General features: G+C 36.8%; 1 protein-coding gene across 1 annotated transcript in view; it reads left to right on the forward strand.

Moving 5' to 3' along the window:
- Window positions 1-27,371, forward strand: part of CFAP43 (cilia and flagella associated protein 43) — a 43,298-nt gene that overhangs the window by 909 nt on the left and 15,018 nt on the right. Inside the window, exons 2-23 of the mRNA XM_032116043.1 lie at window positions 1,135-1,388; window positions 2,191-2,287; window positions 5,021-5,188; window positions 6,130-6,280; window positions 10,734-10,884; window positions 12,863-12,925; window positions 13,872-13,951; window positions 14,653-14,784; window positions 15,543-15,659; window positions 16,756-16,836; window positions 17,648-17,796; window positions 18,825-18,928; window positions 19,918-20,058; window positions 20,840-21,009; window positions 21,776-21,928; window positions 22,403-22,533; window positions 23,233-23,383; window positions 23,965-24,063; window positions 24,812-24,906; window positions 25,360-25,486; window positions 25,933-26,037; window positions 26,680-26,796. Of these exons, the coding sequence (XP_031971934.1) occupies window positions 1,135-1,388; window positions 2,191-2,287; window positions 5,021-5,188; window positions 6,130-6,280; window positions 10,734-10,884; window positions 12,863-12,925; window positions 13,872-13,951; window positions 14,653-14,784; window positions 15,543-15,659; window positions 16,756-16,836; window positions 17,648-17,796; window positions 18,825-18,928; window positions 19,918-20,058; window positions 20,840-21,009; window positions 21,776-21,928; window positions 22,403-22,533; window positions 23,233-23,383; window positions 23,965-24,063; window positions 24,812-24,906; window positions 25,360-25,486; window positions 25,933-26,037; window positions 26,680-26,796 (2,836 nt within the window). The remainder of the gene's footprint in view (window positions 1-1,134; window positions 1,389-2,190; window positions 2,288-5,020; window positions 5,189-6,129; window positions 6,281-10,733; window positions 10,885-12,862; window positions 12,926-13,871; window positions 13,952-14,652; window positions 14,785-15,542; window positions 15,660-16,755; window positions 16,837-17,647; window positions 17,797-18,824; window positions 18,929-19,917; window positions 20,059-20,839; window positions 21,010-21,775; window positions 21,929-22,402; window positions 22,534-23,232; window positions 23,384-23,964; window positions 24,064-24,811; window positions 24,907-25,359; window positions 25,487-25,932; window positions 26,038-26,679; window positions 26,797-27,371) is intronic.

Below are 27,371 nucleotides of genomic sequence, written 5' to 3' on the forward strand. Positions count from 1 at the left end.
CCACTCCTCTCTGGCTCCTACATTGACTCCTCTCTTATGTAGCAAAAGAAGCCAAGAGCAGAAACTCCTCAGAAAAGATAATGGGAAGTTATTGCTGGGCATAAATTTATCTCAACACCAGTAATTTTAAAATGTTCTTAAGTATGAGAGTGCTGAGGCTGTAATACCATCTCCTAAGAGTACAAAGGATCAGCAACTAAGCTGACTTTGACTGACTTATGTTTGTGAAAGGAGCATAAATATGCTTCTGGTCATTGCAGAGAACAAAGGTCTCTCCCAGTCAAATTCTCTGATTTGGAAAAAAGAGCAGAGATGTGATGTTTCTGAATGATAATTCCAAGAGAAGATGCTAACAGCAGTGTTATACACAGAGCCTGTCTGTTTCCTGCTGTGCTACCAGCAGGCTAAACTGACATCCTCGCTTAGTGGTAAATGCAGATCCCTTTGGTAAGACAACCCTGATGTTTGTCCACACACTTTTTGAAAAGTAAAAACATCTGCAAGCAGTTATGAATTTCTTGACATGTTGTAAGTTCATAAGCAGAGTCCTCTTAAGTAATTTATTTCAGCCCTTGTGTAACACATCCTGTTTACATTCCAGAGTTTTACCATGTTAAAGTACTGGAGTCTTTAAAGCAGAACAGTCCTGGTTTGCTTCATATAAACAGAAGCTATGCCTTTATGTTTTTTATTTTCTGTGTATGAGATGAACTATGAAAGTGCAAAAAGGTTAAACAAACACAACTGGGTCCCAAGTATGGATTGTACCCATGCAAGTCTTTCAAATAAAGTTATGCCATTTGCTGAGATATATGAGTACAAAACCAGAGCCTGTGAACTTGGCTGACTTTAGTGAAAACTGAAAGAAATAAAAGCATCTCTCCATGTTCTTAAGCCAGTCTTTTGTGCTCCATCAGGGTAAGATCAACTGTATGTTTTTGGAAGCACTGAACTAGTGATTCATAATACCAAATCTCAGTTATTGTGGTTTTGCAACATGAGTATGAGGATGAATCTAACAAATGCCAAGCATCAGTCCAGTGGAACTTAGGCTACAACATTCCCTTTTGCACAGTTTTTTGAGAAATGTGTGTCTTTGGTTAATGTTCTAACATTCAGTTGCTCTATTTTCAGTTGGGTTCAGGGATTCTCAGACAAGAACTTTGGCTTTATCAATGATCAAACTGTCTGCTATCCTTGTGGTAATTACATCCTCTTCCTGGACATCGAAACAAAGAAGACAAGAGCACTGCAGTGTCAGACTGGCCAGGTGGGAGCCTTTGCAGCAAATGCCAACAGTCAAGTGCTGGCCTTTTCTGACCGGAAGCTCAATCCCATCATATACATCTACACTTTTCCTGAACTGAGTAAACCGACAGAATTAAAAGGTAGTGATGTGGTGACCCTCATCATCATCATTTCATTAAAACAATGCTTTAATCATCCAGTTTCTGAGGTTGGTTTTTTTTTATAAGACTTGAAAAACAGTGTGGCAGGGAGCATAAATCTCATTATGAGATTTATGGAAAGCAGTGGAAGGAATTTTCCACTGTACTACTTTTACTTAGGTTCGAGCTAGGGAGGAATATGACCATACATAATGAAGCTAATTTAAAAGGAAAAGAAAAGGAGTTAAATGGAATTAGTTTTAGGAAAATGTAGTCAGAATAAGCAACAAAATCATACTGCAGTAGACTCCCAAGCAGACTGCTGAAAGCCAGATGAGAAATTCGGGATGTGAGAGGGATGAAGGGTCTTGCAGTCAAACTTTGGAGTCCAGGATTTAGTGTATGTTTTTGCCTGCTTCATGTAATTTCTCTCTGTAGTTAAGTTGCTTACCCTATTCATGTTTCAGTTCCCTTGCCATTTAAATAAGGATCATGCTACTTGCTTTTTTCATGTATATGAATAAAATCATGACTGCAAAGGATTTCATGGGACTTGAGGAAAAATACTTTACAATTTCAAAGTATTATTGAAAAAAATTGAAAAAATTCCAAGCAGTGATATATAGGGAACATTTTTATGATCAAATCAAAAGAATAATCTGCAGTAAAGCCAAGAAATCAAGGGCCTGGAGAATATTTAAGGAGTTAAACTGGATATAAAGGAAGTGAGAAGAGTATCTGTGGTACTATAAAATAAAGTCTGGGACAATCAAAGACCATGTTCTTTATTTTTATATTTCAGGTGATGCTCAGCTGGACTATACCTTACTTTCATTTAGTTTCACAGGCCCATATCTGGCCAGTTACTCTTCGATCCCAGAATTTGTTCTTTCAGTATGGTAAGAGTAAAAAAATAAAATTCTCTCATACCATTTGCATTTAATTCATGTATTTGTCTGACTACTGTTTTAACACAAATTAAGTTAACAAATTTGGAAAACATACTGTTTGCCTTCATCTCTTTCCCCCCCCCCCCCCGATTGATCATTGTCTGCAAACTTTCTGTACCAAAATTGCTGTTTATTTTCTAGTATTAGTAGACACCAGTCAAATTGGCTGTTAGCGGTACCAAAGTTATCTTCTACCTTCTTCCAAATTTTGTTTTTTGGACTAATTCCAGAGCCTTCAGCATCAGTTAATTATCTGTTCACTGTTGGAAGCTGAGCCCATGCTGTTTGTGGAAGAAAGTTGCCTGCTGAAAAGAGGAAAAAGGTTCTAAAGCCGATTTGCACTGGTTTGTCCCCCTGGACTGTTCAGTGCTCCTCTTAATTACTTTTGCTTGATCTTAGTTCTGGCTTATAATTTTGCTCAGTGATTACACTAGCTTGGATCACTGGGTTAGATCATAATTTTCTGTTCATTGATGTGAAATATATAATGCAGTGCAGATACAGAAAAGTAGAATACGTAATATTTTAATTGTACTGTAAAATACAGCCCTGCTCTTGCCTCCATTGCCAGCAAGTTCCCATTGACTGTGGAGTCTGAGCACTTCAAAATAAATGAGGAGGGAGAAAGGCAAGCAAGGACATATAAGGAATAGTTGGTATAGTCTCAATTTAATGATGATCTTTTCTTATACAATTACAAGTGAAGTTGCAGAAATTCCTGGAATTTCAGAATTTAGTAATGAGAGTAGATACTATTACAGATGCCTCTTCTTTATCCCTTCTGAAGAAGAATAAAGTTTGCTGTGAGCTCTGATCATACACAGTAGTTCAAGAAGGATGTCTGTGTATATCACACTGGAAACCAACAAAGCCTCACTGGCCTGACAGCTGACACACTTGTCACTTACAGCAGAAGTAACACACGTGGTCCAATGTGTTCATTGTGTGCTCTTAAACAAAAATGCTCCATCCTGAAAGACTTCTCTAGATTATTCTTAAAACCAGAAATACCTAGAAATGTTTAAATGCTTTATAGTAGTAGCAATTTCCAAGGCCAAACAATTTTAACCAGCTTGAATCAACGTGTTACAACTGTCAGCAGCTAATTGTCATAAAAAACCATCCTAAGTCACAAAGAATTTAGTGACAAAATACAATTACATTAGAATATTAAGTTTAGAATTTATGATAATTTCAACAGAGGTGTGTGAATTTACTGTGAAATCAGGACCTTCATTTTTGTGATTGGATTATATTGTGCATTCATTGACAGAAATCTCAGTGTTGAGCATTAGATGTCATGCCTATATGACCATTGCACAGCCCCAGTACTTTAAGCAGCTAGTTTGGGATCAGAGGTATAAGAGATGTTTTGAAAGATGTCAGTCTCTAAATATAAAGAGATTGTGGATAACTAAAAGCTGCCTTTCATCTGAGATATTTTATCCCTCATCTTTATTCTTTTCTGTTGAAAGGAGAAGCTTAATGTCAGATTCCTTTTCAGATACGTGTTTCACCATAGTTTCAGATCTTAGTAAATTATCTACTATAAAACCCAGTTGGTGTTATCTGGTAGGTATGAGACAAGAACATGCTGACAGATCTTTAGAAAACATGATACACTGATATCTTTAAAAGTGAGAATTGTAGTGAATAGCTTCCTGTAATTTTAATGAGGGCTACTGCATATGTATGAATAATTCCCATTTTTTGCATATGTTATAAATGTTAACCATTGTTTGCTTTGTGATTATTTCTGTGAGTGAGTTTATTACAGCCAGATTAAGGGATTATACTGAATCCATTTACAGTAGTGTATGCATTTTAGATTTTTCCTCTCAGCAATAATGACAAATACCAAAGCTATAAATGATATTTAGATTAGCAATCAGATAGATTATCCAATAAATTAAGAAATGGTTTTAACCATTTTCTTCAAATATTGTTAATCAGTTCTTGGATAGCACCTAAAAATGCAAATGCCATCAAATGTTAGTCTGAATAGTGAAAAACATGCAAATTAAATGAGGAGAACATAAAATGGGTTATACTGGACAAAAGAAAAGTCACTGGAAAGCAGATTCCCAGGCTTCTGTCAGCTATACATAACAGCCCCACACAGACTCTGCCCTGGTTTGTGCCCAAGTTAGTTAATGCAGCCATAGCTTGTATGTCTGCATTCACAACACAATTACTGTATTACCTAGGTAATTAATCCGTAGATAATCATAGGCTGACTGTGATTTGTTTCCTTATTATAACACCTTCCAGCTGCAAGCATTACAGTCATTATGTTACAGATTGGAAAAGCAAGGCTGGGGTGCTGAGGAGTTAATTGTTTGGGCCCCTTTGAGTAGTCATCGATGGAGCTAATGAAAAAAAAATCCATTTCTTATGACCATTGGTCTTTTCACAGAAGGGAGTGCATGATAGTGTTTCTAAAATGTCAGTTATTCAATCATTTTCTAGTAGTAATAACTTTATGTGTGGCTAATTAACCACATCCTTTTCATTCTCAAGAGCATCTAACTTGTTTGACAGCAGAAATTTTTTGTCAGTGATGAAGTATTTGTTTTCCAAACTGGATCTTGAACGTCAGTCATAATCACAACCAGATCTTTGGCTTCAATGTTTTTTTGCCTGTTTAATGAATCTGATTTTCTTTTACTCTCTTTAATGAAGGAATTGGCAAGAAAATATCCTCCTGTGCAGTGAGTCTCAGCCAGGGCTAACAGGGACCTCTCTGAGTTTTAACCCTATGAATTGGCAGCAGCTGTGTTTTGTTGCTGAGAGCTCCGTTACCATCTGGCACGTTGAGAGGTGTAAGGACGAGCATCACCTTACGCGACAGTGAGTGGAACACCCCTCAGGCTAAGGGCAAAATCTACAAGTATATTTTAATATCAAAGACTAACAACACATGTCTATTTGCAAAGGATTTAGTCCCACTTAGTTCACCTAGTAATTGCAGTCAGTAACTGCTAAATCACAACCACTATAAATCTGTCTAGTCAATCAAATGAATTAAATTTATGATTTCATTTCTCAGTACTCACATGACCAGATTATGCATTCCATGAAGCTAATACTAATCAGTTGCTTTGGCAGCCTCAATCAAAAGCTGTGTTAAGGTGCATTAAGGTCGTGCCTGGACTGCTTTTCTGTAAGTGACTACATTGAGCATTGCTTTTGTAGCTATGAAACCATCGAATTTGGATCAGTTTGTTCCTAGTAAGCATAGTTAAACAATATCTTGTTGTAATCACAAATTGTACCAAAAGCAGTATGAGTTTTCTATGTGATTTCCAGCTTGTGTGGCTAATTAACAGGTCCAGAGAGGATGGCTCTGTCAATGCAGTTCACTGAGCACAGCAAAACTAGAATTTATTTATGCCAAAATGTTTTTTGAGGTTGGTATAAAAGTAGTATGTATCATTCAAGTTGGAGTCTTCAAAGTATGAAACATATGCTTTGAGGTGACAGCTACTCTACCATTCCCAACTGTATTTAATCTTGTTAACTACTAATATAATCAATATGTTGCCACTGACAGTTATACTAATGAAAGTATAAACAAGGCCTTAATTTGTGATCTGAAAAAAATACCAAAGGTTTTTGCGCGTTTTGGCGTTACAGAATGCACGTGTAAATACATAGGCATACTCACTCTTCCTCCATTACTTCTGCAGAAATAAAGCCCATTTTGAAAACAGCTTCTGTGTTTTGTATCAGCATTTACTATTCACATTTCTTCTCCTCAGACTTTGCTTTTGTCTTTTGCTTTTTCACAGCCCTGTGGAACTCCCCGATGGTCATGGGACTGTGACTCCTCACGAGGATTTGTTTTTCCCACCTTCTCGTAATGATGATCCATACCATGGCCCTGATTTGCCAGTTTCAGCCATTGCTGGCCTGGAAGGAGATGAAGCAGAAACATTTGTGGTAGTTACTGAATTTTTTCTTTTTACTATTCCAATGCTTATTAAATAGGTACAACCCAGCAAATGGATCTGTTACCACAAGAATATTTTTGAAACCCATTTTGACAGGAGACTGAGAAGGCACAGAGCTGCTGCGTAGTGCAGTACAGTGGTGAGATGTCTGACATAGATCCTAGCACAGTCATATATCTGTGCAGTGGAGGTTTGAATCTGTATGCCAGAAGCAGCATTTGGTGTGTCAGCATTTAACTATGCCCAAGCTAAAATGACCTGCTGAAACCTTGAAAACTTATTCCCACACTAAACTGATAGTAATCCTCACGTATCCCTTTGGGATTGCTTTCTTTTTGACTTTGAAAATGCCTCAGGCTATGGAAACATTGAAGGCTGTATTCCAGACAGCAACCCCTGCTTCTGAAATACATTCCCATACCACTCTCAGTGCTGGACCTTGCCATTTGTCTCACTTGTATTTGATTATTTACTTTTTATCCTCCCTTGAGATGCCTCTTTTTAGAGGCTTCAAAAGTGTTCTCATTTTGTTTGAAATTTACTTTTCACCTGACTACAAACTAGAAGTGTGAAAACATTTAACTTGCAAATCTGGGATTCTTTTCTAAGAAAAAGACCATCAATTTCTATTTGGTGGCTTATGATATATATGAGATAACAAAACTAGCATGCAGAAGATGACACTGGCATTAAACTAACATCTTCTCAGTGGACAAATGAGAGTTCTGTATGATCAGATAGTGTGCAAAGAAGAATCAAAAAATAGAAACAGGAAATGATGTTTTCCTGACCTCATCCTCTTTTCATTGCTTCATGCTTTCACAATGGTAGAGGTTTTTAACTGTGTAACTGGTTTCCCATGGTTTTCAGGACAGTGAAGAACTAGAAACAAATATCCTATATTGATTCTAAATACATGTGAACTGCTCATATTTGAAATCACTTAGAACGTGGAAAATGAAGATAATATATTCTCATCTGGGGCCTTGCCCTTTTCTTCTGCCTTACTGCCTCTTAGGTTATTGCAGATGACAAACTTTGCAAAACCCACTTCATTCTTTATTCTGTACAGTGAATTACAAGAAGTATTGGGGAAAAAAACAGCTCCTCTATTAGGTCTGTGAGGCTTAATAGAATTTGTCCCGGAGTGGATGCTATTCTGCTCAGTAGTAGTAGGTTCTTATGCTTGAACTCGCAGAACCATGTTGTGAACTTTTCCACATGGAAAAGTTTGTGCTATCAATGATACTAGATATATACACTAAAGATCTCTATAGGGATTTTGCATTCCCATCTGCCTTCAGAAAAACCTAGATTTCTTTTTAGCACCCTCAATGTGATTGTATTGTCCTTATCCATAGAAATATTTCTGGAGTACAAGTAGGCTGTTCTAACAGTCTTCATTGAAGATTTCCTTTTCTTTCAAATTAGATGGTAAATATTTTGATAGTTATTTACTGTCTACTTTTCTTAGATGGGTGTATTTTTTTTGTCAATATTGATAAGGTAATGAACAACAAGTTATTTAGAAATGAAAGGTTTTCTTCCAAAATACTAGCTCTTGTTCCTTTTGTTGTTGTGGTGGTGGTATGTTTCCCTTGTACTAAACTGTGGGTTCAGCACTGGGAGGCAATGAATCTGTTTCTGGCATGTTTTCACCTTACTCCAGACTATGGTAGCTAAGTAATTTTTTTTAGGACTTGAATTTATTTTGCCTTACAGCACTAGTTCTCTCCTCTATGCATGGCTGTGCACATAAACCTCTAACCAAGCAGAAAAACTGAGCACTGTTAGATCTTCTAAGCCCTGACACTGGAGGGAAGTCACATGCATAAGTCCTGTCAAGTTAAGCACCTCTTTGCAACACCCCAGCACTGAAAAGCAAGCCTATTGCCAGCCTGCTTGTTTGCTTCTTGGGCGTGTGTCAGTGTTCCATACTCTAGAACCACGTACTGAGGCGGGATATGTACCCAAGTGTAACCACAGCGGGGCAGCAGAGGGAAAGGAATTCAAATATCCTACAGCTTCCCATCCTTTGTTTCTGGCATTAGATTTTTCTAGATCAGAGTTTTCTAAATGTGCTTTACCACAGAATCCCAGAATATGCTGAGTTGGAAGGGACCTACAAGGATCATCGAATCCAACACCTGGCCCTGCACAGGATCATCCCCAGGAGTCACACCCTGTCCCCGAGGGAATTGTCCGAATGCTGCTTGAACTCTGTCAGGCTTACTGCTGTGACCACTTCCTGGGGAGCCTCTTCTAATGCCCAACCAGCCTCTGGTGAAGAATCTTTTTCTAATGTCCAACCTAAACCCCCCCTGACACAGAGCATTCCCTTGGGTCCTGTGCCTGATCACCACAGAGTGATCAGTGCCTGCTCCTCCTCTTCCCCTCACAAGGAAGTTGTAACTGCAATGAGGTCTCCCCTCAGTCTCTTCATCAGACTGAATAGACCAAATCACCTCAGCTGCTCTTAATACAGCTTCCCCTCTAGACCCTTCACTATCTTCCTAGTCCTCCTTTGGACACTCTCTAGTAGTTTAATATCTTTCTTGTACTGCAGTGACCAAAACTGCTCACGATATTCAAGGTAAGGCAGCACCGGTGCAGAGCAGAGTGGGACAATCAAGCCCACTTGAATTGACTTCATCTCTAGCACCAATTTCATTCTATTGTATTTTTATAAAACTTTTTGTGGCAAGGATCCATCATGGAATTTTTTTCCCCTGAAGAGGTGCTACTCAAAAGGAGAGAAGTTAAAAAAAATACTCAAAAGGAGAGAAGTTAAGAAAAAAAAAGCAGTATTATTACTATTATTATTATTATTATTATTATGCGCTGCCATACCAATGCACACTTCAAGAAGCAACCTGGTTTGGCATTTACATAATCTTATCCTAGGATTAGCATATTTTACCTAGTTTATGTGTAAAGACGGTCATGACAGCAGGTACAAAGGAATATTACAGAAGTTATGTTTACACAGGAAGCTTGTGTTTTGCAGAAATTCAGTTACGACCTTCCCAAAGATTTGTGATGCTCAAGCCTTATAAAATCAGTGAAAATGCCTGTATTAAATGTTTTTCTGGGTGATGTAAAGCCCTATTTGCTATAGATTTATTAATGTTAGTCCTATTTGATTTATAAGGTAAATATTAATATACTTTATTTCTGTAACATTTTTCCCCTGAGAAATTAAAAATGCTTTGGAAGCATAAATAGAATGTAAGTTACTTACCAGGAATCATACAGCAAGTGCTTGGTATATTTTGCTAATGAAATCTAGGTACTTATGAATCTCTGTCCTGTGTTTTCATCAAAAGTCCATCCATATTTCCTCTTTTTATAGAAACTTTAGTGAGACAGCAGGTGTTGTATAGAATTATAGAATCTTCTTTTTTATCATCCATCATATTGTTTAGTGATCCTCACCACTTCTGCACACATGCATGGTGCTTCGAATCCTCTCTTTTAAATGTTCTCCCAAGGTTTTCTTGTGTTTTGTCCCCCTCTTCCCCTCCCTGAATTCTCTTTAATCTGGTTCTTTCTATCATGGTATTTTTATGATCTCTGTTACTATTGTATCTGAACAGGCCACTCTGTCTTTAGTAATATTTGCTGGAGAAGTTCTGTTCTTCCTGTTTTATGGATAACAGATTTATGAGAGTTATTTTAGCGAAATTAAATTCAAGGCACATGGGAAGTCCAGGTCAGGGATATTTCTAGCACTTATTTGCAGTTGACACAAAGATTGACAGAGCTGTTTTACAGAGCAATTTGGATTATACAATAAGCTATTCAAACAAAATGTGTTTTAGTACTGCCAGGTATGCAAGAACCACATGTTCACGTTTGGCTATAAAGTGGAAGAATATTCTGAAAAGCAGTTTGAAAGGCATTTGTCATGGCAAGGTCATAATAAGTAACCATTTAAATTGGGGCTTCCAGTGCCCCTCTGACATTTAAAGAAACCTCTAGGGGCTCAGTGTGTTGAATTTTATCCTAATTTTATCATTAAAAGTTTGGGAGATGCCCTTGTTATGGTGGGTCAATTTCTTTGTGAGGATAGGGAAGATACTGGAGGGATTTCCAAGCTAGGGATAAAATTGTAACAGATTCAAATGCTGGAGAATAAATCCAGATAAATGCAAATTTAAAAATATATAGTTTTTAATTGAAAATATAATTCATCATTTAAACAAGCTTCTAGAGAGAGAGTGAGTTCACCCTTTCTCCAGACATACACTTTTTTGGAGAATGTTCTTTTTCCAGTTACTGGCTTCACTGAAGGGATGACTGAATAAAATAATGCTGATGTTAAACATGATGTCAGACTCTATGAAGTAATGATGTATTTTTTTCTTATTTTGAAATGTATGTAACAGCTTGTACAGATATTTGTCAATTGTTGATTGAACTTTTTTGTTTTCATGCTGAAGCCTAGAAATTGTATTAAGACTTCTGTGCATCCCACTGCCCACTGCTGGACTGCAACCTCAGAAATATACATGGGCTGTAAAGAAGGATATGTTTTGGCAATTGATGCTGAGAAGTACAGTGTTTCTGTTCTTCAACAAAAAGCTCCACCTGGTAAGAAATAGCTGAGTATGTTTCATTCAAGTAGGGAGGAAAGGGGATAGGTGAAAGCTTTTTGTGCTTTCTTCTGTTCTCCTGCTGTGTACCTCACAGAAATTAGAAAGCTATATTGTAGAACCCTATTTTTTTAATTAGTACAGTAAACATATGAGAATGTCTTTTGAGCTTCTGTGGGGTGTTTTTAACACCCAATAGCTGACTTTCATTTTTCTTTGTGAAAAAAAACAAACAAACCAAAACCAAAACAACTGTAAATACATCAAAATTGATTAAATTAACATACATCAAAATTTATTAAATTAACTATATTTCCAGGATTCCAGATCTTATTAACCAGCCCTAATAGATTAACATTAAACTATGAATATACCAGCTATTATTAGTAGTACTAACAACAGTACTATTTTTACTATTAGTTAAGTACCAATAATTTCTTTTCTTTTGCATGAAATGTTGGATAGTCTTCATTTGCTATGTTAGGTAATGTTAGAAGTGATCTTTGAGGGCTCACGAGTCTTCAAACAACAAAACTGAAGCAGTGTGGCTTAATAGCATTCCTTAATGCCAGCTCTTACATAGACTATTTTATAATGAAAACAAGGCTGTAAACACTACCAGGCTTTACTGGAGAATGTGTGAGGCACAGAGAGTGAACAGAAGATGTCTTTGGCTTCAGACAAAGGAATCTGCTTTTAATTTATTCTGGAATGGGAGGACCTCTGATTGATTGCAACTCACCAAGTTGGTTTGTGTGCCCTATAAGTATTCCCACCTGTCTTTTTTCATGGGGACCTTTGGCAGGCTATGACTGACTAAAGTTTTACGTCAAGGGCAACCCATTTCACACCTTCTTCTTCTGGGAAACCTGAGCTGTCTCCTCTGCTACATGCCATTACCCTTCTGTGCCCATTCAGAGGGTTGCCAAAATGGAGGATGCTGAGACACAACCATCAAAAATTGTTCCTTTGGCAATCTGTACCCCATCATCCTTTGATGGGATGGAAGGTGTCAGTCCTGCCATGGACAGGAAGTTCATGCTTTGGTCAGGTTTAGGAGGAGTACTGGAATATGCTTCTTCCTAGCATAGAGCTGTTTCTCTAGCAAACACTGAATTAGTGGTAATAGATAATCTCCTGGTAATCTTATTTTCTTCTGTTCATATATAGTACATGATTTTTTAAGCTGCAGCAAGTATCCCTGACTTTTACTTTTGATAGTTAACACCAAAATGGAAGGCTGCTTTTAAAACAACCCAACAAACCAGCATTATTTCTCTTTTTGAAATGATCAGAGTGTTGAATTTAGCAAATAAAGAGTTGGAAATGAAAAGTTGAGGTGTGATCAGAACTGTTTTTGTCAGTTGAGTAGAAGGCAACAAGAATATTTGCCATTTGGGCTTTTTCTTGGCCTGTATGTTCATCTTTGAGTGCTGTCCTAAAACTGTATAACAAAATGGTCTGTATTTATATTATAGTGAAGCTTCTGCTTAATTTAAAACAGGCTGCAATCTGTATCTATTTAGCAGAATGCTTAAGTGCATGGCCAGCTTTAAGCACATGCTGAATTCCTGATAATGTGTTGCAAACAGAATCGTAAGCAGCCACAACATGTCACTTAGGCATTGTTTTCAGACTGGCTGAAGTTTCCTTGTAAATGTATCTAAAAAAAGGAATCATTGTTAGAAATAAGAATACCATAACTTAGCACTAGAAGGAAGATAAGTCTGCATCTGTACCACTCTCCACGCCAAGTCCACGTTATCTCCTTTTTACAGCTGTAAACTGAGTAAGAGAACTGTGCTTGCTCAGTTGCATAGATGGCAGAAATGGTAGATATTGAGGAAGAATGCACATTTTTAATTTAGTGTACTGAACCTGGCCTTTTTGTTCAGTAGAGTGGAATACAACTGACTTGTATTGCAATATTGACATACAAACAAGGTCGACATCATAAATTGCTTTCTTTTGTGCAGAGTTCATGCAGAAAATAGCGGATGTGGTGTCCTATGTTCGTAGAGAAGCGCAGAAAAAGAAAGGTATTTCCATATTCAAATGAAGCTAATAGATTTCTAGGCAGCACTGCTGATGTCTGGGAGTAATAATATGTGAGTACAGCTGGAAGCCACTGGTTAGAAAAACTCGTCTCACACTGGCCTCTGTAAGACACATTGTTGGCAATATTATGTGTGTTTACATGACAAAAGATTAATAGCTTTTGTGCCCATAGACAGCCAAATTAAAAGCCTCAGGAGAAAGTGACAGTGGAAAAATTTCTGTTTGTTCTAATTTAAATTGGAGTAAGTGGTGCTAGAAGAGGTTTCCTACTGCTTAGTTTTAGCATTTCTTTAGAACTGCAGTCCCTTGTAATTTATCTGAGTTAGGATTTAGGGGTTTGTTTCAAACACTTTGTTTTGGGCTCCACAGTACAAAAACAATTGAATGGATGAAGTTCAGCACATTACCACAAAGATTATTGCAGTCTTAGAATATGACATACAAAGATGGTCTGAGAGAGCTATGTTTGTTCAGCCTGGAGAAAAGGAAATGAGGGATTTTACTATTGCTTTAGCTATTCAATGAAAGGCTACAGAGAAGATACAACCAGACAGGCAAAGGACACTGTTTGCATCAACAGAAATTCTGGGTGTATATTAGGAAACAAGTACTTTCACAGTGAAGGTAGTCAGACATTGGCACAAGTTGCCCAGAGAAGATACAGAATTTCCATTTTTGGGTATATTCAAACCTTAGCTGATATGACTCTGGACAACATAATCCGACTTTGAGGTTAGTTCTGAGTTTGAAGTCGGCTCTGTGCTGAGCAGGGGGTTGGATTAGAGGACTTCTAGGATCCCTTCCAATCTAAATGACTCTATGATGTTTTTACTCACAAATAAATAGTAAATCATCCCAGATTTGGAGTTGTGACACATTGTTGCAATAAATTAAATTTGATATTTTATGTTGATTTTGTGCTTTTAGGTGGCAAACCAAACAATCTGCAAAAACCAGTTTTACTTGCCATGGCATTTTGTAATGAGGGACTGTATGCAGCTGGAAGTGTAAGGCATCCTTTATGCTTTTAACTTACTGTGTGAAAATCAAAGAACATTCAAATGGAGTATATTTGCAGAGTTCACTGCAAAGACAGGAGTTAGGAAAAAGTGAAGGGCTGCAGGACTATAAAGGTCCTTTCTGGTGCTGTCTATATTCACTTTGTGAAGACTTGACACAGGGGAGCAGAGCAGGAAAATATTCTATTTTTGTAATCAAAGAAGCAATAAAAGAGGACAATCCTGGTTTTATTCAAGAATGTTGTAGAGGAACAGAAGAGAAGGATGGACAAAAAACAGGAAAGGAGAGAAAATGGCCAATGGAATTGCCAAATTGTTTTGTGCAAAATCTAACTCAATATCCAACCCAATCTGACAATGCCATTGTACATTCATGCTTAAGAGGGGGACAAATTCTTACACTGTCTCAAAAAGAACATGAAATCTAAAGCATTAGCTGATGTGAGAGTCTGTTGTTATCAAACATGGACTGTCACTAAGAACTGTATTAAAGAACACCTTCATGTTCAATAGATTTATTATCTCAGTTTAGAGTCCTTTTGACTTAAACATACTAAAGAAAAATGAGACCATTGGTGATGGGTTGCAGTTAAACACTGCTACTCCAGGGATTTTCAGATCTTGCAGTTCAGTTTGCCCGATAGTGTAAGTGACATAGACCTCATGTGGATTTGTACTTTTCTGCACAGGAGGGCATTTTAATCTTTTATCACATCAAAGAGCTGCAGTATGAGATGAAAATTTGTGCAGATATCTCACAGCCCATTTCCAGCCTCATATTTTCTCCTGATTACACCAGTCTTCTGCTTGTCACTGACCAGGTACAGCATTTGAGATAACAGCACTACAGAATGGGATATTCCTGTGACTTTATATGAATATGCTGATACTATTAGTACAAAACATCTAATGTAATCACACAAGTCAACAAATTATATCAGAGGTGAACATAGTCCATTCTGTGTTTCTACTGAAAATTGGAAAGACTTTTAATGAAGTGCAAGAAAATTGTCTCCTACAGATGGTAGACTATAAAGTACCTAACGTTGAGATTTTCCAACAGAAATCCTTGTGTGTGTGCAGTTGAGTACGTGCTCAGGGTCTCCCATGTGTCCAAGTCATGGATCTACTGGGCATGAACACCAGGCTTGATGTGTGCTTGCACAGGGAGAAAAGTGTAGTTTGGGTGTGTCAGACCTACTGTGACTCTGCAGTAGAGTTGTTCTCTATACAGACATGAAGTTTTGTGTTGGTTTAGAATATTTATTAATTTCTGGAGTCACATGAGATTTGGTGTGTTGAAATTATTTTATTAAAGCAAGTTTGAGAAACAAAACTTCTTGAAAATGTGATTAGATGGATCACTCTAAAATGAACTAACCTCCTCTTCAGCTAGGGTAACAATATAATCCACTAAATTCAGATGAATCCTACTGGGCACTTTTTACCTCAGGTTAGAATCAAATATAAAAGTTCAAAGAGTGAAGCTCAGAAAGATGGTGGGGTATTTTTAAGTGTTCAAAAGCTTTTAATGAAAAGTTTCATAGCCAGTGATGGATTATTTCTCTTTATTTGTCAGGGGACAGTCTATAGTTACAAACCTGCCCATAGTGGAGAAGCTGTCAAACTCTTGGACACGTCCAGCAGTTGTTTTCTGGCAGCTGATTTTCTTACTCCAGGGAACAACTACTGTGTGGTAAGAAATTGTATTATTTCTAATATAGAACAGTGGCTCTTTTCAGGTAACCAGTATGTTGCTAAGGCATGAAATGAAAAGCCTTGCAGAAATCAGGACTGTTCTGATATTTGTTACAGTTGTGTAACTTCTCATTAAGGAAGTAAATGGCATTCATTCTGCTATAGCCTATAAAGGGGTCAGAACTTACCCTAAAATGCAGGTGGGGTCATTTATGTTGTATTGGTTCTGCTGCTGATTTGTGTGACTTATATTGTTCAGGAAGATAGCTGAGCAAAAGACGGATTTAGTTCAGAGAACTGATGTTGTCCAACAATTGCTAATGATCTTTTCAGCCTTCTGGACAGGTTGGAACATCCTGAGAGATACTTCTGCTCTGGGTCCAGGGACAAAGAATGCCTTACTCATGGACCTGTCCGTTCGTAGAAATTCCTTGCTTTTCATTGTCTTTTACTCCTGAAAGACATGTATTTTAGCCAGAAATTCATTTCCAGGTCATGAATTCTCCAAGTAGCCAGCCTAGAAAATCTGGGGTCATAGTTGATTAAGTTGGCTGGATCTCTTTGTTCACCATTAGCATGGGAACGCTGAATTTTACCTGACTGTGTATGAGTAGTGTGAAGGTTGAGTGATCTCTAGCCTTACATTACTGAGGGATTACAAAATTTCCTGGATATAAGAAGAAATCAAGTATTGTTTTAATATCCATCATTTTTCTTGTGAGAAAACAAGACCTCTCCTCAAGGCTTTCCTGTGCAAAGAAATTTATAAGCAGGTTCTTCTATTGTTGTCAGAATGGTGGGAGTCCTAATATTGATCAAGCTTCCACATTTTGCCCTAAATTGTCTCATTCTGCTTAAAGATCATTCCTGTATGTGCAGGAATGCACAAAAATTATTGAAAGTATTCCTTAAGCAGGTGTACCTTGCAGCAACTGGACTTAATGAAAAGCTAAATAATCCCAAGTGAAGCTAGTAACCCTTAATCTGCTGTGATAGAGATTAGTTGAATTTATATTCTATAGGAGATCACTAGTCACTTCTAGACTATTTGGTTATTTCATCCTCTTTTGACTCTGTTTTTCTCTGTTCAACAGTCTGTAACAGTTTCAGGTGAAGTACAAGTTTGGTCCTTGGAAGATGGAACTTTCCTCAGCAAGCTAAACCTTGGTATTGAGGTACATGAAACCAGGATCTTATATCGTGACTGATACTTAAAATTTTTATATTTTTCTATTGATAGCATAATATTCCACAGATTTGGATCAACTAGTGCTGAGCAAAGCTCAGTAATGTCTTTGAGCAACCCATGGATGAGATTTAAAGAATATTATGTTTCAGAATGTTTCCTTGAGCAAATCATGTCATGTGTTTATCTTGACTACAAAGCAGAGGAAACATTTCAGCCACATGTCCTAGTGATGTGTCTTTAAGCACATCTTTGTAAACAATACCTAAATTTTAATTTTTATGGTATTCCTTTTTTTTTTTCTTTTTAATGAGTAACAGAAAAGTTTTGAAGGTATAAAAGCTAAATGCCTTGACTGATATGAAAAACAGGTTTTAAGAATCGAGTTGATAAAAATATTTCGAAGTGTTAATGCTTTGTCCTAAGATGCATTCAAACCCTGAAATCTGACATAGTAAGGAAGAAAATCCCTTTCTGTAGCAGCTGTGCACAACAGTGCACTCACTGTTTTATTTAGGTGAAACTTCTTTTACTTAAAATCTGGAGAGTGGATATAATGGTTGGTATTTTCTGGAAAGAATAGAATTAGCTTTTAATGTGTAGCTACAAAGCATAGATTGAATTTCCATGATGGCTCTAAAATACTTTCTTTGTTAAAAACATGTTTTTTAAATAAACCACTTGGGTTTTCTTCTTGAAATTTTAGGGACTTTTAAATAGCAAAGGAAATGTCATACTAACAAATAGCATAATATATAAAAATATGTTGAACTGTTAAGTATCTTCTACTTCTCAACTAGGCAACTTCTATGGCTTGCTGTCCCTCCTCCAACAGTGTTGCTGTAGGGACCCAAATAGGTCAAATCTGTTTTGTTGATGTTACCAAAGCTGAAGCTCCACGCGTTGTTCACAAAATTTTCCTTTCCAAACTTCCAGTGCTGTCTTTGCAGTAAGTATCTAGTAGGGTAGGAATATTGTCAGTTTATTGTTTGAGTAATGATATTGGTTGAGCAAATAAAAAAGAAATTTTTATTTTACAAATAACCAATTAAAATGTTTTAACAGCTTCTATGTTTTTCCAACATATTCTGAAGTGCTTGCAACAGGTAGTAGCAGGATTTATATAAGAGAAATGTAATAAATCTGTATTTTAAGAAGGTTTAACCAAACACAGAAGATACTGAAGTGTAAGATGCTTTCTGACAGATCACCATATGCAGTAACTATTCACAATTCCATGTATCTGACTTTAGAGGGTTATTTCTCACTGAATATAAATTTAAGGTTTTGTGAAGTTAAGTTTAAGCCTTTTGGTCATCTCTTTTTATTTGGTGCATTTTTGTTACCGTTGTTAATTATTCATTTGCTTAAAGTTCTGGAATTTACCAGTTCTCTTGTAATTCGCTCTGGTGATCTAAAAGGCTTTTTTTGTTTGGTTGGGGTTTTTGTTGGTTGGGTTTTTTCCCCCCAGTTATTGAAAAATCTGAGAGTGCATTACTCTACTTTGCAAAGGATACAATGGATTTTGAACTGCTAAACTTTAATATAAATCTGCCTTTTATTTGAGACTCAGATGTGTCTCTTTTCACAGCTACCTAAGACAGAACTTTAAAAATAGATACAGAAAGCAACTTGTTCAAAATTCAATCAATGCAAAGACATGTTTTTTCAAAATAATATCAAGATCTGTTTAATAGTTTTATTTCTAAAAAAGTGAATGTAAAAGAAATTCTGACTTAACAAAGTTGTTAATGCGGACTGCTGTGGAGTATGATCAGCTTTAGATTGACCACCCACTCAATTAGAAACTGCACTCATAGCACTGGGCTTTATATCAGACCCTAACCGTGTAAACCCAGAAGCTGAAATTTGTGTTTATGCTCTCAGTGAAGTCAGCATGTTAAGGGAGTGAAATTATTTGACTCTTTTTATTGACTGTATTGAATTGATTTCTACTTGGATTTGCATTTTACCTAGTTATGATCAGAGGGGCCAGTTCCTCATTGCAAGAGCTACAGAAGGACACATCTTTATTCTAGATGCTCGTCCATCAGAATTATTCCAAGTTCTGGGATATATAGGTAATACATGTAACAACATTAATTACATTTTCTTCTCACTATTTTCTGAATTTTAAGTGTACTTGCCAGTCAGGCTAAGCCACTCACCTTCATTCTACTTATTTTCTGGGAGGACTAAACATATTCTTCCCACCTATTTTGTAAGGACCGGAGTTCTTGTTGGGGTTTTTTGTTTTGTTTTGGGGAGGTTGGTTGGTTGGTTTTGGTTTTTTGCTTTTTTTCCCCCTTTGTAATTTTAGTTAGCAAATGTACCAATATTACCTTCTTTCAGAGTATGTATAAGTCACAGGGAAAAGAATGGATTAGCTGACAAACTGATCATAGCTCCAGCACAAAAGTAATAGTGGTAAACTAAAGAATTTTGTGAGAATTTGGATTAAAAAACTGTAGATTATGATCATTGTGTGTAATCTCCTGTTACAAATTTCTACCACAGACATCTTTAACATGGGAACTGCTGAAATTGTCAGCTTTGCTGATTGATAGTGAGGAATAAAATATGATGAATTTTAACTCACAAAAAAAATTTGAAATTTGTGAATTTATTTTTCCAAAGCCAGTATTCTTACAGATAATATCTATGTGTATCGACATTCACCATAATTTTAAGTATAAAGGACATTATATTATCATTTTAATTAATTTATCTCCTTAAATAATTTTTGTAATTTGCCTGATCATTGTCTGGATGGCTTGTTAGAGGAGGGTTTTTCTGTGCTTTATCTGGCAGTTACCAGCAGACAGCCTCAAAATTGCTACAATTCAAGCTGGAGGTAAATTCAGATTTGACTGTGTAGTGTAATAATAATGAGCTTGTGCTTAGGGATTCCCAGCACCCAGTGCCTAAAGCAGAGTTGAGTGCATGCAGCACTCCTGAGCTGAGATGTATTCCAAACTGGGATCTCGTTTTGTGTCACAGGATAGCTTAGTAAAAACAAGGTTACCATGCTTCAGTAACAATTTCCATTGATGTTCCTTGCCTGCTTCAGTACTGGCAGATGAAGTGCTCCACCTTTCTGTAATTTCTGACTTAAAGAATGACTTAGTTGAAGTGATGGTACTTCTTACTGTAGCAGAGGTCCAACAAGCACGACTGGAAATTTTTCATCTGTCTTCAGCAATTGCAACAGGTAAGAATTGCAATATATACTAGCTTTTTCTAGGGCAACAAGCCTAGCATCAGATTTTCAAGTTACTTACGTTTAATTTTTAAAAGGCTGTACATTTTACAAACTTTTCAAAAAGTAGTTTTGTAGTTTTCAACAAAGTTAATATTTTCTTTAAATATTCGGTAATATTAGATTTTTTTGTGCCTATTTTTAGACATATAAAATGGGGCTTTGTTTTCAAAGTTCCTGAAGATCTACAGTTATTGTCTTCATTTCAGTTTTATATCAGGTGCCTCGTCAGTCTTAATTTCAGGTGTCCCTTTAAAGCTCAATTTAGGGAACCAAAAAGAATAAAATGCCCTTTTGAAGATGTGAACTGCAGTGTTTTAACCAATACCACCCAGGCTGTGTGTTCCTCATGGCAGAGATTCCTAAAATAAGTTCTAGATGAAGGCAATGGTGACATGAACCTTCATGCAAACTAATTAGCACTGTTGATGTAATACTCAAGAAGCAGAGTAAATTAGTGTATTGAAATTGTCACAGCACTGTGGTTAAACTGTTTCTCGTACTTCTTTAGAGCCAGTAGAGCTATTGCTCTGCTTCACTGCAGTGTGCTACATCAGCACAACTCACTGAGTTGGTGTTAAATCTAAGTAATGAATTCCCAATCTCTTCCCTGAAAAGTTACATCACGCTCACTCCTTGCTGAGGATCATTTACATAATTACATGATAGAGAAAGCACCTGCATTAGTGGTAGTGATGCCTCTTTCTCCCTCTTTCTTTTGTCAATCTTTTAGATAATGATAAGTATGTGAATGAACAAGGAATGTTTAACACTAGTGACTTGAAAAAGGAGCAATATGATCTGGATTGCCCTTTGAGCTCAGCAGTCAGATTGAAGGATAACATTGTGTATGGCTACTGCACCTGTGCACCTTTCATCTGTAAATACCACCTCTCTGAAGAGGTAATTCTCTGCAGTTGCTTTACTTTGGGTGATGGTTAAATACCAGCAAACAAAGGCTGTAGATGAAATTAATATAGCAGGATATTATCTTAAAGAAATCCTCTCTCCACTCAAAATACCTATTCCATACATACTCATCAACTTTTAGTATCCTAGCACTTGCTCAGAAACCTGGCAAAAATAATGTCCTTGTCCTATTATATTGGTTCTTAAAATCCACACCACTTGCAGGCACTTCACATGTGGCTTCTGTGCTGGAGCTGTGGGTTTGTGCAGTCTGCTGAGTGACCTGGGCATGCAGCTCCTGAAGGGGCTGAGCCAATGTGAGCCCAGGACTCTCAGATGCAAACCCAGCCCAGCCTCACAATGAAGTAGTGGGAGCTTCAGGAAGCCACTGTCATTGCCTGCTGAAGAACTGCAGCTCTCTGCAGCTCACAGGTCTCCCAGAGTTTTGAGTCAAGGTAAGTAAAAAGGTGAATTCTAAAGGTCAGCATTCCTCCTTGACATGTCACATCCTTTCTGAGCCAAGAAATTCCAGGCTCAAACATACTGAATCCAGACCCTTTTGCAGAGATGAGAGGCAAAGCAGCAGCACAGCAATGGCACTAGTTACTAGATTAGTAATTACTAGATTAGTAATCCAACAACAGTTTTAAACTGCAGTGCATGTGGTAACCCACAAAACCTGTCATTAATCTTCTCAAAATGGCATAGATATTTCATAGATATCATCTGAACTGCTGCTAACCTTTTGCTTGTTTGGCAGAGTAAGTTGGAAGATCCATCAGTATATTCATCAGAAAAGAGGATTCCTAGCAATCAGTTTGGATCAGGTTTGCTCTGTTTATCACCCAACAGCCAGTGGCTGGCAGCAGCAGCCAAGGATGGTGTTTTGTTTATCTACAATACTTCTACTCTGGTAGGTGGGCGTCTGGGCACAGGCTTTGTTTGATTTACGTGAGACAGAAGTGTGAAAATTACTTTCCTTCACTGTAAACTTTCCCTCACCTGAATAGAAGGTGTTTGAGAAAAATTTGTGTTGAACATGGACTGATACAGCATTATACAGGACCATTGTTTTTATAATGAATGTGTATACAGTCATACAAACCACTTACTTCCTTCTTCAGTAAATCTTAGTGTAGATAATTTTGCTACTGTTCTTTATCTCCTGCAAAATCAATATACTACAGACTTGTCCCATGTGTAGTCGAACCTTTTAAACTTAAAACCCCTAGTATTTTATGTACTTTGTGTTGCCATTTTGGATTGACTTTTATCTAAACATAAAGAAACATCAAAATATTTAAAAAATTTAAATAATAAAAATAATTTAAATACATATTCCATTATAAAAATGTATTTGCTGATACTGCTTCTATGACTTCTCTAGGATATACTTGCTCAAAAGCATTGTCAGTCGTATCAAGGAGGGGGAATCAGATCCATGGTATTCTCCCTGGATGGCAATTTCATCCTAGTTAACGGTGAAAATGATTGTGCCCTGGTGTGTCTGAAGTGGAAGTATGTATAAAGTGGCAACTAATATTGATTGTGTCATTTCTTGTATCCTGACAGATTAATTTTTGCATCTACTTGTGATTCTAGACTTCATTTTTCTTAGTTTCAAAGTAAGAAGAATTGGATAGAAATAAAATCATTCCTCTCATCTTTAGAGGCAGCTGGCCTCCCTAGCTCCGGAAAAGTACTGCACTTTGGGTCTGATTCCAGCACAACATACACGAGTATCTTCTGGGAAGTATTGTCAGTAGTGATACTTCTTATCATTCTCAAATCAGCTCTGGAAAGGGCTCCCTGGGGATGTAAGGGATGTAATCTCCTGAGTTACTATTTTAACTCAGTGATAAGGAGACATCACAGCTTTAATGGGAATTACACTGTGGCTATAGAGAGCTCTTAACAGACATTAGGAGTAAGAGACACTTGAATGTACAGTTTTTCTGTGGTAAAATCAATGTTCAGGTAGATGCATAGATTAAAGATGACTCTGTCAGAGCAATATTTTTAATATGGGCAATCTGTCTTTCAGAATTTTTACTTCTTTGGAGACTTCACTTAATTATGCAATTCTAGAACTCAAACAATACAAAAATATTGAATAGGCATTTTTAAATTACTTAATAATTGTGTTATAATGAATATTTAATACTTTGTCCTTTTCTATAATATACAAAAAATACATCAGTCCCTTTCTGTTACCAGGGAGATAAAAGAAACTGAAGTAGAGCAAGCTGCTCTTTACTGGCAATCTCTTCTTGAAATACTGAACAAGTCTACTTCAGATGAAAATTCATTTTTAAAATCTATGCCAGAATGGAAGTTTGACCCAGAGTCCACATCAAAATCACTTCCAGTAAAGAAATTTAATGTGTTTTCTTTATTTTTATGGGGGGAAAAAGTTTGATCATTATCCTGAAATTGTACATGATAAAAATTGTCCTTAATACACTGATCCTTTTGTTAAAGTGGAAGAATAAGTCTGAGGATAGGCTGATTATGCTTAAATAGTAATTTGCAGAAGAGTACTATCAAAGAAATGGAATATTTATGGGAAGATGACATTCACATCTTCAGTTTCACTTGGTTTCCTAAGGCACAGAAAACTCTGTGAAAGTCAGTTTCTCCTCATGTGAAGTTACGTGTCATTCCCAGTGAGATGTTACTGCTATACATTGTGTGTTACTAATTCTGTATTTTTCCATTGGAATCAATCAAACTTGTGATTACAGAGATTAGTCCAGTTGATCATTTGACTCAAAAGGCGTTGCACAATAGCAAGGGTTTGCAGGATCAAATCTGGGTACTGGTTAGGCAACAAAAATGTAACACTCTCTAAGTGGTGGTGTTTCTAATGGGAGTCCACTTTTTCTTTAATTTCCATCTTTCTTTCACTCTCTAAGTACCTGAGCTAGACGTTTATATCCTTAATTTCAGGAGGCACCACTGAAATCTTCCACTGCAGAGGTGGCAGAAGAAGATGGAAATGTCACAAATACCAACGACATGACATGGATAGGGCAGAAAATGCAGAAGGTACTTTCACAGAACAAGTACTAATCGAAGCCAGAGTTTTCAAGGGTCATTAGTTACTTGGGGTGCTAAGGTATTTGCTGTAAAGGGATCTAGTTTCAAAAGTTTTTCTCACATTTGGACTTCTCTTCAACCATTCTGATCTAGACTTTTAGAAATTCTAGGTAAAGGTTATAAACACATCAGAGAACATGCCAAGCACAGTAGGAGCTCTGAAGACCAGAAGAGCACTTCTACACAAGGAGTAAAGAAAAAAAAAGCAAAGAAAAAAAAAGCCTGACAAATTCACTTCTTTTGGAAACTTATAAAAAGACTTTTTTATTCTAAATGTCAAAAAGTTGCACAGAAGATTATTACCAGAAACCAGGCAGGTTACTCAATGAAAAATGAAAGCAGTGAAAATTTTCAACAATGAAAAATCTAAGGATTAAAAAATTCTGGCAGTAGGCTTTATGCAGGTCAATGTGTCTGTAAGCATTGCACTTGTAATTATGTCTTTCTTTAGTTAATTTTCTTTTTTTCAAGCACTGTTGCTGTACAACCAGTTTACAGTGTGACCTGACTGTGAGATCTGTTTTCTCTTGTGCAATTCTAAGGATTATCCTATTCAATTAGGGTTGTGTCTATTTCAGGTATTAACCCCTCTGGCATTTTATTTTCTGTATAGAAAATGTTCCTTTAGATTACTTCAGTATTTTTTTTCCTCTTGCCTTTTTTTTTGTCTTTCAACAATACATTTGTTGTATGTCAGGTTATGAGAGAAGACACTCGGAGATTTGCTAACCAGAAGGAAGAAGTGCAAATGGGAATTAAAAAGCTGCGTGAAACTGTGAGTTTCTTACAAGGGTAACGGCTCAGCTTCCCAGTTTTGTTTACAAGAACACTTCCTTTATGGCTGTGAGCTCTAGTGCTCAGTTACATTTTTGTCATAAACTCTGAGCAGACAGGTATTAAAGAGATGTGTCTCTTCAGGAACCTGAAGAACTCCTAAAACTGCCAGGAGTTACTGTCTGCTTCTCAGTTTCCTTTGCTCCAAATGAATATTTTGTACCACCCTTATACCTTGTACCTTATACCTATATCTGTCCCCTCAGCAGGCTTATTTCTGCCTAACAACCTTCCATTATAGAAAATACTGTCCTCTCTTTTTTCTTCTGTTTCTTCCCATAAGGCAGTTAAAAGTGCAGGTAATTAAAATAATTTTCTCTGATATCAAGTTCTATAGTGTTAAAAATAAGCATTTCCCCTATTCACGTTCAAATTACTTTTTATTCCTTACACTTATTTTTTAAAAAACAGATTCCAGAAAATGATGCATGAAAATGAGCAGGTGCCAGACATTGAGAAACTTGAGCACTGGGAGTTCAACCTGGATTTAGAAGAACAGGAACGAGTGCAAGAAGAGGCTGAACGAGACGTGGCCAGGGTATGGCAGAATGGGGAACATTTTAAACCTGTAAGTGGGAAAGGAGAAAATGAGTGAATAACAGAGGATTATCTCAAAGTTGTGTTCACTGCTGAGAAGCAGAAAAACAGAAAAGTATTTAAAGTCACTTTTTGAAGTAGGTGAAACTGCTGATGCAGACAAGCAAATTGGAATATGATTTATGCCAGAAACTATAAATCTCACACTGTGGCCTTGGGCATGTTGCTTAAGTTCTAGAATGCTTTTCATCACGTAGAAAATGATGCCTTCAGTACTATGCAATATAGGTTTTGGAGAAGATGGTAGTGATAGTCTAAGATGATGAAATATTGATAATTCATTTTATCTGTTAGTTTTCTTTCAATAATTCAATGCACATTGGGTTTATCAGTTTATCTTGTTACTTTGCATCGCATCTTGTTATTTTCTCTTCTGTATCTTGAAAGGCGAGGAAGGAGATTGAGATGGAGAATTTATCCTACTGCTATTTGCAAGATTTAATCAAATATGACTGCTGGGATGTTATGTGTGTAAAAGGGCGTGCAGTTAAGGTAACCTCTTCTTTTTAAGACATTTTCTGCAGTAGTTTATTTATTCCTTAAGGTACTGAGACAAAATAACATGTTTCTGATTTGCTTATGGTGTGGGGAAAATTTTACTTCTTCCCAGGGCTCAGGGAAATCTTTTATTCTGTTCATTTTGTCTGAGCCTGGCTGATTTTACCTTCTAAGGTGGAAAAGGGTGCTGATTAGCAAATAGGCAACACTTTAATTCCTTGATCTCAAACAATATAGAAGTAAACACTATTTTTCTTTGTGCAGTCCATAGGACTTCTGCTACACAGAACATAAAGGCAAAACTTAACCCTGATTTTTCCTATTGTAAACAGAGGGAGATGAGTGAAACTGATGGTACTGGATTATCCTAAGGGTAGTGAAAGAGCAAGTCATTTTACAAAAAAAACACTAGTTCTGGTTTAATTCTGTGGATAAAGATGGATAAAGAGACCACATCCATAGATTCTTTTTAAAAACTGTATTTAATACATTGTCTGTACTAATTGATCCTCAATTTTATTCCTGATTCTAAGAAGCCTTTGTAATTGTTTACCATTCAGGTATTGAACAAATTAACTGATAGAAACATTCTGAAGAAATTCTTACTTTGGGTTTTTGTATTTTAAATTTGAGCAGTGCTTCCATATGGATTGTCAAGTGAGTAATTATCCACTGAAGGAACGTAGTAAAGAAGAGCTGGAAACTTTGAAGAAAGTTCTCCACTTAAAGAAGACTGAGACAGCTGATCTTAAGGTACAGATCATGATATTTTGAGCTGGCATCTTATCACTTCTTTATCTAATTACATTCCTAAGGCTCATTTTCTTGCTGTTGAAGTTAGCCAAAAAATTTAAAAATAGAAATAAAGACGAAATGTTGCTAAAAAAGATGTATTAGTATTAAATAATCACAGAATATCTGGGGTTAGAAGAACCCTTTGGAAGTTTATCTAGTCCAACATTCCTGGAGCATGCAGCACAGGGTTGTGTCCAGTGAGGCTTGGAATAGCTCCATGGTGAAAGAATCCGTAACTTCTCTGGGCTACCTTTTCCCACGTTTGACAACCCTCTCAGGAAAAAGAACCCCCCAAGCCTTCTCCTTCCTGAGGGTAAACAATTCCAGTTCTCTTAGTCTGTCCTCACATGTAAAATGTTTAAAGTCTTTGCTTATATTAGTGGCCTATCACTGGACTTGCTTCAGTATTCCCAGTGTTGTACTGGGGAACCTACAAATGGACCCAATATTCCAGATATGAACATTTCAACTTGTATTATTTTGATCACTGAGCTTAACTGAAGAATATAACCTCTAGAATTTTTTTCATCATG

The sequence above is a fragment of the Corvus moneduloides genome, chromosome 8 (genome assembly GCF_009650955.1).
Source record: "Corvus moneduloides isolate bCorMon1 chromosome 8, bCorMon1.pri, whole genome shotgun sequence".
In the NCBI taxonomy this organism is placed as follows: domain Eukaryota; kingdom Metazoa; phylum Chordata; class Aves; order Passeriformes; family Corvidae; genus Corvus; species Corvus moneduloides.